General features: G+C 38.3%; 1 protein-coding gene across 1 annotated transcript in view; it reads left to right on the top strand.

Annotated features, from left to right (window-relative positions):
- Positions 1-3,733: 3,733 nt before the first annotated feature.
- The window catches only part of HAUS6 (HAUS augmin like complex subunit 6), a 43,871-nt gene continuing 31,035 nt past the window's right edge, over positions 3,734-16,569 (top strand). Inside the window, exons 1-5 of the mRNA XM_012126676.5 lie at positions 3,734-4,146; positions 7,944-8,039; positions 10,855-10,933; positions 11,437-11,569; positions 15,807-15,954. Of these exons, the coding sequence (XP_011982066.2) occupies positions 4,019-4,146; positions 7,944-8,039; positions 10,855-10,933; positions 11,437-11,569; positions 15,807-15,954 (584 nt within the window). The 5' untranslated portion in view covers positions 3,734-4,018. The remainder of the gene's footprint in view (positions 4,147-7,943; positions 8,040-10,854; positions 10,934-11,436; positions 11,570-15,806; positions 15,955-16,569) is intronic.

The raw sequence follows: 16,569 nt of genomic DNA, 5'->3' as shown, positions 1-16,569 counted from the left end.
GTTTCTTCTGGTAACAGCACTTTATTTCTTTTGGCGGGGGGAGAAGGGGTTGTCTCAGTGGGTCTGTTAGTCAAGGATTGTTTTGTTTTCTCTGGCCTGGGGGTAGGCATATGACTAAAAACAGGTCAAATGAGAGGAAGCATATCATGATGGGTAAAGGCTCAGACTCTGGGTTCTAATCTTGGCCCTGTCACTTATTAGCTATATGACCTTAAACTTAGTTTTTCTGTACCTCAAGTTCCTCATCTGTAAGGATAATAGTAAGGATAATTGTAGGTTTATTATGAAGCATAAACATTTGGAAAATCTTAGAGCAATGCCTGGCACAGAACAGCATTACATAAGTATTAGTTAAGAAAATTGTACAAACAATGGTTAGCGCAGTATTGAGGAGCATCCCTACTGTCTAGATTGTAATTCTGAAATACCTTTTCCCACTAGAGAAAGCAGTACGTCTTGAAGAAATGGCTGATTCCAGGTCTGGGGCAGGAAATGTACAAAATGAGCCTTGAACTTCTTGCTATTTCAGGTAGAAAAGAAGCTGATTTAAAGAAGTTCCCATTGACTAAAGATGGAACAATCTGAACTTCAATAAGAATAACTGCAATAGATTGAAGATTTGATGGTGTTCACATTTGATGGGATTCAAAATATTATATACACACACACACAACCTAATAACCTAATTGGTCACTTTGGGGGGATGATAGCAAACCAACTCATTATCTTGAAAACTGGTAAATAAAATGAAAGAATCAAGAGTTTATCCTTCTTTATGTCTTCACTCCTAGGTAAACAAATAGTAAATGAGGGAAAACGTCTCTCATAAAAGTATTCCTATTCCCTCTGACAAATGAAAAAGAAATTGGTATCTTAGTTGGGACTGCTATTACCAATTACCTTAGACTAAGTGGTTGAAACAACAAATATTTATTTCCCACAGTTCTGGAGGCTGGAAGTCTGAGATCAGGGTGCAGCAGAGTCAGGTTTTGGTGAAGGCCCTTCCGGGTTGCAGAGAGTTGGCTTCTCCGTGTATCACCATGTAGTGGGAAGAACAGAGACAGGAAGCAAACCCTCTTGTAATTCCATTCATGAGGGCTTTACCCTTAAGACTGCATCTAATCCTAATTGCATCGCAAAGACCCAACCTTCTAATACTATCACACTGAGCAACAGGGTTTCAACATAGAAATTTTTGGCAGGGGGACACAAACATTCAGCCCGTAACAAACGGTAAATTAGAATTTCAACATTTTGCAATCATTTGTGAATTATGGATCTAGGCACTTAGCATTAATGCCTGTCAATGGTATAAACAGATATTGCATACTTTCTGATGAAGAAGCCTACACCAACCATCATCTAGTGCTACCAAAGGCATCATACATGAGTCTGGTCAATCCTCTGGAGCCAGGTGTCAATTTGAAGGGAATACAGAGGACAGGGACAGTGGGACATGTTGAACTGTATCATGAGGATGCAATCAGTGAAATCCAGACCAGGGAAAATTATTCAGGTCAAGTAGCCCTGGTTCTTCAACAGATTACTTGTAAGAAAAAGGGGAGGGGAAATGAAAAAAACTGCAATTATATTATTGAAAACAGGGATTTTCCTGGGTGTTCAGTAGCTAGGACTCCATGCTTCCTAATGCAGAGAGCCTGGGTTCTATTCCTGGTCAGGGAACTAGATCTTACATGCTGCAGCTGAGACCAGGTGCAGCCAAAGTATTAAAAATAAAAGGACTTGCAAAATTAAAAAAAAATTGTATTATTAAAAACAAACAAAAGGATACCTACATCCCAACTTTCAGTAGCCAGAACATGGAGGCAACCTAAATGTCCATTTACAGGGGAGTGGATAAAGAAGATGTAGTACATATATACAATGGAATATTACTCAGCCATAAAAAAGAACAATGTAATGCCATTTGCAGCAACATGGATGGACCTAGAGATTGTCAAGTAAGTCAGATGCAGACAAATACCATATGATATCACTTATATATGGAATCTAAAAAAAAGTACAAATGACCTTATTTACAGAACAGAAGTAGACTCACAGATGTAGAAAACAAACATAGTTACCAGGGGATAAGGGAGGGGAGGAATAAACTGGGAGATTGGGATTGAAATATACACACTATTAAGTATAAAATTTAGTGAAAAGTGACAGTGAAAGTTTGTCACTAAGTCGTGTCCGACTCTTTGCGACCTCATAGTCTGTAGCCCACAAGGCTCCTCTGTCCATGGGATTTCCCAGGCAAGAAAATGAGTGGGTTGCCATTTCCATCTCCAGGGGATCTTCTGGACCCATGGATCAAACCTGCATCTTCTGCTGGAGCCACAAGGGAAGCCCTTATATATAAAATAGGTAGTAATAAAAACCTGTTGTATAGCAGAGGGAACTCTATTCAATAATTTGTAATGGCCTATATGGACGATATTAACAGCATGTTTATATACTGAGGGGAGAACTGATGATGCAGGAGAGAGTAGAGGACAAATACTGGAGTGTGAGAAAAGGAATACAGCATATCAAATGAGCGAGAGGCTTGGTCTTAGGTAGCTACACCCTGAGACAAGGAAGACTATATGGGCATAGATATAGGCAGACTGGTAAATTGTTGATGGAGGTTCTTTTTGGGAAGCACCTATCAACTAAGAACAAAGTTCATCATTGAGAGTGAGGAGGAGGAAGATACTGGAAGATCAAGAGAGGGAAGACTATATGTATAATTGTATGGAGAGTGAGATTTGGGAAAAATAGTAGGGTGGAGAGGGCAGGCCTAAAAGTCTACTTCAGTTATCATGAATTTTGGATGACACCAGGCATCATGATTGCATTAAACTGCTAAACTTCAGGTATGGAGTAGGCAGAGAACTGATTCAATAGTGATTTGTTTTCTGCCAGATAAATCTGGCAAAGAGAAGGGGGGCTAGGGTGCTGAGAAGAGGTCAAGAAACTGAGAGGCCAGGGCATTGGAAAGGTCAATACATGGACAATGAAATCATCAAAAAATTATTACAGGAGTAACGTTGGAGAGACAGAGAATTAAATGCGAAATTTCAGAACAAGGTCCAGCAACCTGGAGATCTTATACTTGACCTCCATAAGGAAGAGTTGCGGGTGACCGCATACATTTCAAATAAGCTGGTGGTTTTAGTGAGGCAATAATGGCTAAACTGGTGATAAGAAATAAGTAGGATACCCACCCCATTTCCAGGTCTGGTTGTATTGATATACGTACGGCATGTAGAGGAGAAAGCAATCATCAATTGACAGGGCTGCAGAGGAAAGGTATATGCGTAGGGGAGAGCCAGATTTCTTAAAGTAAGGAGCTGAAAGGAACTTTAGGGTTAGGGCACTTTAGGGCATTGAAGATTTTATTAATAATAGCCCCGACGCTCAGAAATGAGGCGACATGCTCAGGGTTACACATATACTGAGAATAGCTGAGAATGCCTTTTCTACTACACTGAATAACGGCCTGTGGTTTTTATCTGACGTAGTAGGCATATACGAGCGAGAGGAAACACAGAGATCAGACAAAAAGTCAGGAAGCGCGAAGCCAAACAATGCCGTGCTGAAGCCTGCAAGCGCGAAAAAGTTCCCCAGCCCCGCAAAGCCTTCTGGGTCTTGTTGTTCCCCGCCGGTCTTGCGCGGAAAAGACCAAGGGGAGGGCGCATTGCATGGCGGGAGATATAATCCTCCCAGGGAGCCCGTCCTCCACCGCGAGCCGGGCGGCGTCTTCCGGAAGCGCGGGACGCTCGGTTTGTGGTGTCTTTGCTCTGGCCGCTGTGCGGTGCTACAGTTAGAGGTTCTATTTTCCTGAGACTTTAGAATTTCAGGCTACTTGAGGCCATTTGAGGCGAAATGGCTCCGAACGAGAGAGGTTCAAGTGTTGGCAGTGGAGGGGCCGCCGCCACCTTAGGCTGCCCTTAGGAAAGAAGCCTGAGGGGCCCTCTCAGTCCTTGGAGCCTGTGCTTTCTTCCTTTGCCGGGCCCTGCCTACGGCGAAGATGAGATCGGCCTGGGTCACTTCTTTCGAAAAGGAGCGTCTGTGGATGTACCTGCAGGCGCTCGGCTTCGAGCCTTGTCTGGCGACCATAGCCTGCGGAAATACCGTGTCACACACGCACTTCGGAGTGTAAGGAGGACTGGGCTGGCGGCGGGGGTGTCTGAGACTGGTTACGTTGGTGCAGCCCGCCCTGTTGCGGACCGGCGGGTTGATAATTAGGTAGTCGGTTACCGTGGTGCGGCGCTGGCTACAAAGCCTTTGCTCCTAGCGGCAGCTGACCTGGTGGCAGAGACTGTCCGTTATGGAACCTAGCTGGGAGCGCTTTGTAGGAAGTCGAGTCTGCAGTTGGGGCGAAACTGGAGGTGGGGGCTTAGTCCTGGTTTGGTCGTGAAGCTGGTTGGTCTGTGAAGTCAAGGGAGGGGGCGATTTGGTAACGGAGAGCCACCGCCTTCCATTGTATAGAAACGCCGTTAGGACTCAAGGGGGGCTGTTAAAGTAGTTGCTCTTTAGTTTATACTTTTTGCTTATTAGACTGAAGCATTCCACAGAATGATGCTAAAGCTGAAACTCCAGTACGTTGGCCACCTCATGCGAAGAGTTGACTCACTGGAAAAGACTGATGCAGGGCGAGGGCGGGGGGCGAGGGGGGGGATTGTGGGCAGGAGGAGAAGGGGACGACAGAGGATGAGATGGCTGGATGGCATCACGGACTCGATGGACGTGAGTTTGAGTGAACTCCAGGAGTTGGTGATGGACAGAGAGGCCTGGCGTGCTGCGATTCATGGGGTCGCAAAGAGTCGGACACGACTGAGCGACTGAACTGAACTGATGCCACAGTTAGCAAAAAACCAGTGGAGAGTGGTACTAAGGTGAAAAGTAAAGGCTCCTTCCTACTCTGCTATAAATGTTACAGTCTCATTATAAAAAGAAACTTTTTTTATATTTCTGTGTCTTAGCAACTTTACACAGTATTATCTTCCCCACTGAAGGCCAACGAAAATTTGGGATCCTGTTCTCAATCTTCTTGACATTTGTAATTATGTTATTTCCATCCTTCTTGTGACAGTATTTAAATAATGTGCTTAGTCCTCTATTTCTTGATGTATTAATCTTAAAAGTATCTCTTGATTTCCCGCTAAGTAATTTCACAGTGAAGGTAGCCTTTTCTTTATACGAAAATTAGTTACTACCCTCTTTTGCCTTCTCCCTTTTCTTGACTTTTTCAGCTGTATTAAAATTGTTTTAGTGTCAAGATTTAGAGACTCCTAACCTCTCTGTGCCTTAGTTTCCTCATCAGTAATATGGGTGTAGGGCTTCCCTGGTGGCTCAGTGGTAAAGAATCTGCCTGCCAATGTAAGATACGCTGGTTGGAACCCTGGGTGGGAAAGATCCCCTGGAGGAGGAAATGGCAACCCACTCCAGCCTTCTTGCCTGGAGAATCCCGTGGCCAGAAGAGCTGGCAGGGCTCCAGTTGGTGGGACACAAGTGAGCACCTGCTGTCAAAGGTTAGAGCTGTAATTATAATAAGTTTTGCTTGGGAACTATTTGTTTAGAAGTTACTACTATTTATATATAGAAATGCTTTGTCTAGCCTAAAAATTGACAACCAGTGGGTAGCATTTATCAAGTTATGATTCTGTATTAATAAATGTTCCATTTATGTCACATGATTTGATGCCCCAAAGTATGACAGAGAAGTTTAAATCTTGAGGCCTCCACTGAGAATGATTCCCGTTGTCAGTGTATCATCTCTATTGTTTTGGCAATCTTAGTTTTTTCTCTGCTCTGGTTTGTACAATTGCAGTCTGCTTTCTGCCTTTCAAAATTAACTAAAATCAGTCAAGTTTTGGTTCAGTGATCTTTTTTTTTTTTTTTTTACATTGTCATAGATTTCCACCCCCCACCTCCCCCACCATGTCTTTAGAGTCATCTTAGTTGGTTAGTGGAAGGGATCTACTCTTTTGAAACAGACATCCCCGTTAAAATTCTTTAAGCATGAATATGGCATCAAATTTGCTTTAAAAAAAAAATTTGATTCACTTAGTTGATTCACACACACACGCGCACACATCAGTTCACTTCAGTCCAGTCACTCAGTCATGTTTAACTCTTTGTGACCCCATGGACTGTAGCACACCAGGCTTCCCTATCCATCACCAACTCCTGGAGCTTGCTCAAACTCATGTCCATTGAGTCAGTGATGCCATCCAGCCATCTCATCCTCTCTCGTCCTCTTCTCCTCCTGCCTTCAATCTTTACCAGCATCAGGGTCAGATCTTCGTATCAGGTGGCCAGAGTATTGGAGTTTCAGCTTTAGTATCAGTCCTTTCAATGAGTATTCAGGACTGATTTCCTTTAGGATTGACTGGTTTGATCTCCATGCCATCCAAGGGACTCTCAAGAGTCTTCTCCAACACCACAGTTCAAAAGCATCAATTCTTTGCTGCTTAGCTTTCTTTATAGTCCAACTCTCACATTCATACATGACTGCTGGAAAAACCTGTAGCTTTGACTAGACGGAACTTTGTTGGCAAAATAATGTATTTGCTTTTTAATATGCACGTGTGTGCACATGCGTGCACACACACACACACACACACACACACAGAGGCTGTGCTGTGTGTATCATGCTTCATGCAGAGATCTTAGTTTCCTGGCCAGGGATTGAACTCACACCCTGTGCAGTGGGGTGCAGAGTCATAACCACTGGACCATCAGGGAAGTCCCACATTTACTTATATATGTTGGTGCAAAATTTTATGTGTTTCTAGTTTCTGTGAGCATGTAATTGTATAGTCACTTTGCTTGTAAAGTTAAATGTACACTTAACATATGATCAAGTAATTCCATTCCTAGATATTTGCCCCAGAGATTTGCATTTTGGAAAAATCATGCTGGTTGTATTACAGAGAATGGATTAGAGGGAGAATCAAGGCTTTGCAGTTAGGTGGACCTAAACTACAGAAGGCATTGGGAATGGAAAGAAAAGGTGATTCATTCACTTTTTACTCAACAGATATTAATTGAACACAGTGTTGGACCTGGGTATACAGTGGTGAACAGAGCAAACATAAACTTTTCCCTTATAAAATTTTAGTCTAGTGGGTGAGCAAACCTTTCTTTAAAGGTTATCCTTTTTAAAATTAGAAGTGTTGAAGAGAACAGGGTACTATGTGAAAAAAAAAAATAACAGGTTTGAGAGATGATAAGGAGGTAGGAACTTTATTTGTATTTTTTTTTGAGGAATAGAAACATTCCAAGGATAAGAGTTATTTGACAAAAAGTTAAGCGTGGGAATTTTAATGTTAATGTTTTTCCAACTCAGAAAGTTTATTTCAGGAAAATAGCTTTATGTGTTCACAGAGGTACTTAGATCTATTTGTCATGTCATCTGTATTATGAGGAAAATCAAACTACTTTCTAATGTTGTTGAGATTAAATAAAATACTTCATGTTAAAGCTGCAAGTACAGTCACTAACTTCATATGACTGGTGGAGATCAGCTGAGTTACTGCTTGTCAAAGGCTTAGTTAAAATAATACCTGACCAATACAGTCAATAAATTTTAAGTCTTTTATTGTCAGAAAATGTTGGTTGGTATCACATCATCACTTATCTTAGCCATGGTTTTCTCTTTACCTAATTAGACTTTCCTTTTCTTTTTGTAGAATGTGTTCATTGAAATAAAGTTCTACCAGTTTTCTATTTGATCTATATTTTCAGAACCAAAATATAAAAACTTGCATGTGTTACTTAATTGGTTATAAATGCATACATGAAATAGAAAAATTAATTTGTTTTGACCTCTTAAACAGAATGAAAACTACTAATCTGTATCAAACTCTTACACAGCTTTTTGTGATACTGTTTTATTAACCTTTTCTTTTTTTAACCTCTTCCTGTCTTTATTTCCTTTTAAACCGTAGGAACATGTTTGACAAGCTGAACCGTGATGCCTTTCACATAGTTTCTTATTTTTTGTTTCAAACACTTGACAAGTCTCTCACCAAAGAAGTCTTCAAGTGAGTAAAAGTTATTTTATTTTTGTAAGGGACTTAAAAAAGGGATTATGACTTGATATAGCGAGAATTTCAACTTTGGCTTTCAACTATTATTTTGAATGTATGTTATAAATATTAGGTTTGAGTCTTACAGATTTAGTACTTAACCTTTATTAATCTGAGTCCTTTTTTTCAGTACTTGAATTCATGGTAGATTTCATAAGTATATGGATTTTATTTTATACATATATAATTCCTAACTTCTTCACAGTCTTAATTATTAGAATAGTTAATTGATTCTAGCCATGCACTTAATTTTGTTTTGATTTTTGTTAATTACCTCTTTACCCTTTTTTTTATAGGCAATATTATTTGTTTTGTCTGTTTTTATTTCCTAAAATCTCTGTAAATCATTATTATTTTTGTCATAATATATAGAAGTATCAAGTGCTATAGACAAAGATCATTCCTATTAAGTTTAGCCTATTGTCCTATACTGTTGTATATTAAATAGTATAAGCAGAGGTAAAAATGTGAATAATCACTAACCTTGATTCCAAGTTATTTTGTAGGTGATTTGGGTTTCATCTGTCATAAAAAAGTTCAAATTTGTTTTAATATTTATGTTGTGTCATCATTATCTTAAATAGTAAGTCCATTGTTTTTATTTATGATAATTTAATAGTCTTGCCTTCAGTTAAAGTTTTGAGTGACCAAGAGAACAAGTATATTTGAAGCATATTTTGGAAATCCCTATCACTATATTATGGGCTTCCCTGGTGGTTCAGCAGTAAAGAATCTGACTGCAATATAGGAGACAGGGATTCAATCCCTGGGTTGAGAAGATCCCCTGGAGGAGGGCATGGCAGCCCACTCCAGTATTCTTGCCTGGAGAATCCATGGACAGAGGAGCCTGGCGGGCTATAGTCCAGAGGGTTGTAAACAGTCAGACACAACTGAAGCAACTTAGCAGGCATTCAGGCATCACTAAGTTATAGGGCTTCCCCTGCTCAGATAAAAATAGATTTTTGGAATTTTTTCCTTATTATAAACAAAATAGAGTTTATTTAAACCAATTCAGCAAATACAGAAAAAGTTAAAGAAGTAAAAATGATTCTTAAACCCCGCTAGAAAATATCACTGTTGTTATTCCAGCCTTTTAAACTGTTTTCTATGCATACTTAATTTTTTTTCTGTGAATACACAAGGTATGTTACGCTATAGAAATATGAAAAATATGGGGCCCTCAGCAAATAATTATGCCTCAGAATAAAAATTTAGATAAAACTGATTATCAGTGGGAAACAAAAGGCAAATTTTAAAATCCATTATTCTTTACTAAAACTGAATTTTTAATAATTTTATATCTTGTTTGTCCACAGAACAGTAGCACCTATTGACTGTGATATGGGTTATCCCTGGGGGTCATGATCTCTTAGGCCATTCTTCTTGTGCTTTTCATATGTAACCATTTATGTTTCTCTCTTTTGCCCCGGGCTTAACATACTAATTTATTAACACCATCTTTATATGTTAGCCTAGTAAATTCATTGAGCATGTTGTCTTCTTTAACTGATTTTCAGTAATTTTAATAGTGATTCATTCCTATATTCATCCCTATGTATTCATTGATTATTCACACTAAACAGAGTTTAACCCTATAGATGTTTATAAGGAAAAAGCCCTAATTTCTTACAGGGTAGTCTCTCTTTAGTTGAAATTTATGAATGTTAGCCTTCAGTTAATTTCAGTCATGCAATCGTGTCTGACTCTTTATGACCCCATGGAATACAGCATGCCAGGCTTCCCTGTCCATCACCAACTCCCAGAGCCTGCTCAAACTCATGTCCATCGAGTCAGTGATGCCATCCAACTATCTTGTCCTCTGTCGTCCCCTTCTCCTCCTGCCTTCAATCTTTCCCAGCATCAGGGTCTTTTCCAGTGAGTCAGTTCTTTGCATCAGGTGGCCAAAGTATAGGAGTTGCAGCTTCAGCATCAGTCCTTCCAATGAATATTCAGGACTGATTTCCTTTAGGATTGACTGGTTTGATTTCCTTGCAGTCCAAGGGACTCTCAAGAGTCTTCTCCAACACCACAGTTCAAAAGCATCAATTCTTTGGCACTCAACTTTCTTTATAGTCCAACTCTCACATCCATACATGACTATTGGAAAAACCATAGCTTTGACTGGATGGCCATTTGTTGGCAAAGTAATGTCTCTGCTATTTAATATGCTGTCTAGGTTGGTCATAGCTTTTCTTCCAAGGAGCAGTGTCTTTTAATTTCATGGCTGTAGTAACTATCTGCAGTGATTTGGAGCCCAAGAAAATAAAGTCTGTCACTGTTTCCATTGTTTCCCCATCTATTTGCCATGAAGTGGTGAGACCGGATGCCATGATCTTTGTTTTCTGAATGTTGAGTTTTTCCCAACTTAGCCTTGATTTAGCAATAATGTTTCTAGTGAGTGAAAGTCACTCAGTGGTGTCTGACTCTTTGCAACCCATGGACTGTCGTCCATGGAATTCTCCAGGCAAGAATACTGAAGTGGGTAGCCATTCCCTTCTCCAGGGGATCTTCCCAATCCAGGGATCAAACCCAGGTCTCCCACGTTGCAGGTGGATTCTTTACCAGCTGAGCCACCAAGGAAGCCCAAGAATACTAGAGTGGGTAGCCTATCCCTTTTTCAGCGGATCTTCTGACCCAGGAATCAAACCAGGGTCTCCTGCATTGTAGACAGATTCTTTATCAGCTGAGCTAGGAGATAAATTTGATATTTTAAAGTTTTGCTGAGTTTGTTTTTTTGTTCATAATTCTAATTTTTATTTTTGTTTTAAAGACATTGTTGGCCTCCATTTGATCAAAAACGTGATGTTGAATTCCGAAAACTTTTCTGTGAATGGTTGAAAAAGATTTCTGTAAGTATTCTCTCTCTAAAACTTTTGAGCAGTTGAAAACTGAAATTTTTTGTCTGGCTTTATTGAGGTACATTTATTTTTTTAAAGGTGACAGCTTCTTAATGCTTTTATGCTAACAGTATAAATAAGAAATATCAGAATAATACTTTCTGGTGGTTTTGATTGGGACTCTGTTTCTGGGAAACCAGTTTTTTGACTAAGTGCCTTGGAAATAGGTTTTTGAGTTCCTAGGAATTTATATAACAGTTTTTGTTTAAAGAAATAATTTTGACTCTAGATTATTTTAGCTTGTGTCCCCAAGTAGTATCAATAATTGTGACTTTAATTTTTAATTACTTTTTGTGACTGAGCCTACCAAGAGCTTAGAAGGATTCAAGAATTTAACTTGTGGTTCAAATGTAGTAATTCTGATAAATCCTGTTGTGCTTCAAAAACAGTATGATGTAAATATAAAGGTTATCATTGGTAATGTCTTCAAATTATCTTGTTTCTTTTTATCATAGGCCGAATGTGGAAGTAGCTTTCCTCAAGTTGTTGGTTCACTATTTCTATTTCCGGTTGGTCCTAAGTTTATTCATGTAATGTATCACTTTGCAAGATTTGTTGCAGTAAAATATATAAAAACCCATTCTAAAAGTAAGTTAAACTTATGGTAAGATTTTTTTTTTCTCTTTGATTCTTGGTTTTTATTATTTCTTATAATTTGTAAATCATCAAGAGAGTTTATTATTATTATTTTTTTCTTTTTAAAAAATTATTTTATTATTATTATTATTTTTTAGTTTTTATTTTTAAATTTTAAAATCTTTAATTCTTACATGCGTTCCCAAACATGAACCCCCCTCCCACCTCCCTCCCCATAACATCTCTCTGGGTCATCCCCATGCACCAGCCCCAAGCATGCTGTATCCTGCGTCAGACACAGACTGGCGATTCAATTCTTACATGATAGTATACATGTTAAAATGCCATTCTCCCAAATCATCCCACCCTCTCCCTGTCCCTCTGAGTCCAAAAGTCCATTATACACATCTGTGTCTTTTTTCCTGTCTTGCATACAGGGTCGTCATTGCCATCTTCCTAAATTCCATATATATGTGTTAGTATACTGTATTGGTGTTTTTCTTTCTGGCTTACTTCACTCTGTATAATCGGCTCCAGTTTCATCCATCTCATCAGAACTGATTCAAATGAATTCTTTTTAACGGCTGAGTAATACTCCATTGTGTATATGTACCACAGCTTTCTTATCCATTCATCTGCTGATGGACATCTAGGTTGTTTCATGTCCTGGCTATTATAAACAGTGCTGCGATGAACATTGGGGTACATGTGTCTCTTTCCAGTCTGGTTTCCTTGGTGTGTATGCCCAGCAGTGGGATTGCTGGGTCATAAGGTAGTTCTATTTGCAATTTTTTAAGGAATCTCCACACTGTTCTCCATAGTGGCTGTACTAGTTTGCATTCCCACCAACAGTGTAGGAGGGTTCCCTTTTCTCCACACCCTCTCCAGCATTTATTGCTTGCAGATTTTTGGATCGCAGACATTCTGACTGGTGTGAAGTGGTACCTCATTGTGGTTTTGATTTGCATTTCTCTAATAATGAGTGATGTTGAGCATCTTTTCATGTGTTTGTTAGCCATCCGTATGTCTTCTTTGGAGAAATGTCTATTTAGTTCTTTGGCCCATTTTTTGATTGGGTCGTTTATTTTTCTGGAGTTGAGCTGCATAAGTTGCTTGTATATTTTTGAGATTAGTTGTTTGTCAGTTGCTTCATTTGCTATTATTTTCTCCCATTCTGAAGGCTGTCTTTTCACCTTGCTTATAGTTTCCTTTGTTGTGCAGAAGCTTTTAATTTTAATTAGATCCCATTTGTTTAGTTTTGCTTTTATTTCCAGTATTCTGGGAGGTGGATCATAGAGGATCCTGCTGTGATTTATGTCTGAGAGTGTTTTGCCTATGTTCTCCCATCAAGAGAGTTTAATAAAATAAGATAAAGATATTATTTTATCTCAACAGGCAAATAGTTAATGTTTTATTGGAATTGCAGTTTGAAATCCTGTCATAATGAATATAAGTAGCAATGAGGATTATTATGTTCTAATACAGGGTTGGGGAACATTTTCTATGTGAGATCTGACAGTGAATGTTTTACACTTTGTGGACCACATAAGAGTCTCTGTCACATACACTTTTCTGTGAATTAAAAAAAAATTTTTTTGTAATACAGCGCCTGAAAAATGTAGAAAGCAGGCCTAGTTTTCTGACCTTGCAAAAATGGGCCAGGTTAGACCTACAGGTTTGTAGAAGGCAATGGCACCCCACTCCAGTACTCTTGCCTGGAAAATCCCATGGACAGAGGAGCGTGGTAGCAAAGAAGTCGCAGCGACTAAGCGACTTCACTTTCACTTTTCACTTTCATGCATTGGAGAAGGAAATGGCAACCCACTCCAGTGTTCTTGCCTGGAGAATCCCAGGGACGGCAGAGCCTGGTGGGCTGCTGTCTATGGGGTCACACAGAGTCGGACACAACTGAAGCAACTTAGCAGCTGTAGCAGACCTACAGGTTATAGTTTGCCTATAATACATTGTATTAAATGTTGTATTGAATTTGTTAGAGATTTAGTTTGACTACTGGCAATGTGTTGGAATATTTTGGTTTGAAATTGTGTTTTAAAGGGATTTGATCTAATTGCTAAATCTTAGAAACAAAATACTGATTTTGATGCTAAGACTTAATGCCATTTGTAGCTTATTAAATATGCTGCTCTGTTTGAGTTGTGCTCATAAAACATGGGAGGAAAAAGATGAAAACGTTGGTGCAGAACAATCCCATCTTCCAGTTTCTAGAGATAACCACTGCTGACATTTTTATTTCTTTTAGGTGTTTTGTTGTTGTTGTTGTTTGTTTTTTTTTTTAGTGTCATATTGTACATTTTAATTATTTTGAGTAATACATTCTCATGATTCAAAATTTAGAAAGTGAAAAGTGTCTTCCACTTCTGTCTAGTGATATCTATAGCGGTGCTATCTATAATCTAGGTTACCTGGATTCCCTTTTCAGAAGCAGCCATTGGAGTCAGTAATTCTGGCAAATATGTATATATTCTTTTTAAACCCTAAATGGTGACGGTTTTCAGTCTTGTGTTTTTTATGTAACAGTGTATATTGGAGATCATCACATATCAGTTCATAGATCTTATTCTTTTTCTCTCTTTGGAACTGGGTATTTGAATGGGTGTGTCATAGTGTATTTAATCACACATTTGTTCTGACAGACATTTGGCTTCCCCCCCCCCCCAATATTTTGCTATAAAAACAATGGTACAATGACAAACTTTATATGTATATCATTTTGTGTGTGTTCAAAGTATATATTGTGTTTGTGCGTATGTGTATTTGTGTATATATATATATGTACAGTACCTTTTTTCTAGTTTATCTTCTCTGCATGGTTTTTTAAAACATGTACGTGTGATCTCATTTTATAGTATTTGTATATTTTAAATTTAATGTGGCATGAGCACTTAACCAGTTTTTCTATTAGATGATCCATTTTAGTTACATGTAACCCAAACTGTTTTATATGAATCATGTGTATTTGGATTTGGCAAGAGTTTATTGTACAAAAAGCTTTTAGGCATGGGTTATCTGATTGCTTATTTAAAGCAGTTTCATTTACCATATTCAGTTTATGGATGACTTCTATATCCAATAAACTCATCTCCTGTTAAATATTTAGAATTTTTGATTCTTTTTTTGTGGGTGATCTAGCACCTGGATTTGTCATGTTAAGTATGGTGTGAGGCCGTTGTTTTCCAGCATATCTATCTTTATTGTATTAGCCATCTTAAAGTAGGATTTATTACATTTTATTGCACGTGAAAACCCAGACTCTAAAATGATTGGATGGATTTTTCTCAGGATCTGCTTTGATGATTAGTAACATAACCAAGAATTACTTGAGAAATGGAGATTGGTTTTATTTGGTTGTCTTATCCTGTTGGTCTTACTAGGAAGAAAAGTAGGCTGATGGCAGCAATGAAGGTGATGTGATCTCACCTCATCCCTTCTTATTTTTTTCCTTTGTTGTTAAAAGGTGTGTTAAGAAGTTGCTTATGTGTAATAGTGTATTTGTTCATGGATATTTTGTGCTGTGATAATAATTATTTTGGGCAGATGGATTCTAAAAATTTTTAGTTTTGTAAAATAACTCAACTTCAGATAATCCTTTTTTATGTATGTTCAGTCGTTTAGTTATGTCATACTCTTTGCGACCCCATGGACCATAGTCTGCTAGGCTCTTTCTCTCCATGGAATTTTCCAGGCAAGAATACTGGAGTGGGTTGCCATTTCCTACTCCAGGTGATCTTCCTGACCCAGGGATCGAATCCTTCTCTCTTATATCTTGTGCATTGGCAGGCGGATTCTTTACCACTGTACCATCTGGGAAGTCTCCAATCCTTTTTTAGTTGACTTCTTTAAAAACCAGGTCATCTTGCTTTTATTGAAATGAGTTGTACCTTTGTGTGTATTGTCATACCAGCTTTTAAGGAGTTGTTAGTTAAGTGAGGTTGTTAATTTCTCAACAGTCTCACATTTTTTATATTTATTAGCTTGTAAGTCTAAGTTTGGGCTTTCCTTGTGGCTCAGACGGTGAAGAATCTGCCTGTAATGTTGGAGACCTGGGTTCGATCCCTGGGTTGGGAAGATCCCCTGGAGGAAGGCATGGCAACCCACTTGAATATTCTTGCATGGAGAATCCCCATGGACAGAGGAGCTACAGTCCATGGGTTACAGAGTTGGACATGACTGAGCAACTAAGCCCAGCATAGCACAAGTCTAAGTTTTCTATATTTTATCTTCCATGTAGATTCTTCTATACGTTTTACAGAGACATTTAATGTAAAACCACAAGATTTGCACATATGCCTTGCCAGATGCCTTGTAGCACGTAATAGATTTTTACAAGTTTTGCAAAGAGAAGATTGTGTTACCCAAAAATATCAAGAAAATGCACAGTAAGTAATACTTTGATAGTTAGAAAATGAAAATTCCTTTCTTTTTGAACAAATGTCATCAGTATCCCTTCGGTGGCAGTAATTCATGAATACCTCAAAACCCCTTGGCAGTTACCTTTTATTTTTCCATTTTAAAGCCTGATCACTTCTGAATAAAGTACTTTAAAACTTTAGGCATGCTGTAAATGAAAGTTTAGAGAAAAGGAGGATATCAATTTTGTTCAAAAATTCAGTTTATTCAGGTATTTTTTCTTTTAAACATGAAAATAAAATTTTAAGCTGTAATTACAGTGCTCATTCTATTTTGTATCCTTTTTTCTCTTGATATTTTATTCTATAAATTTTTCCATATTGCTTTAATGTGTTACTTTTAATGTCTACTTAGCATCTGTTGAGAAGGTATGTTGGTTTCTTTAGCTGTTTTATATTGTCTTATATTTATTTACATTCATCTATTCAGCACATTTTTTAAAAATTTGTACCTTTGTGTGCCAGATATTGGTTATACACTGATCCTACAGCATTAAACAAAGAGGCAAGGTTCTTACTCCCAAGACATAGATTATGTCTGATTTTTAATAATTATAAACAACTGTAGTAAGATAGCTTTTTAAA

Source organism: Ovis aries, chromosome 2 (genome assembly GCF_016772045.2).
Source record: "Ovis aries strain OAR_USU_Benz2616 breed Rambouillet chromosome 2, ARS-UI_Ramb_v3.0, whole genome shotgun sequence".
Classification (NCBI taxonomy): domain Eukaryota; kingdom Metazoa; phylum Chordata; class Mammalia; order Artiodactyla; family Bovidae; genus Ovis; species Ovis aries.
This window is presented reverse-complemented; position numbering and strand designations above follow the sequence as displayed.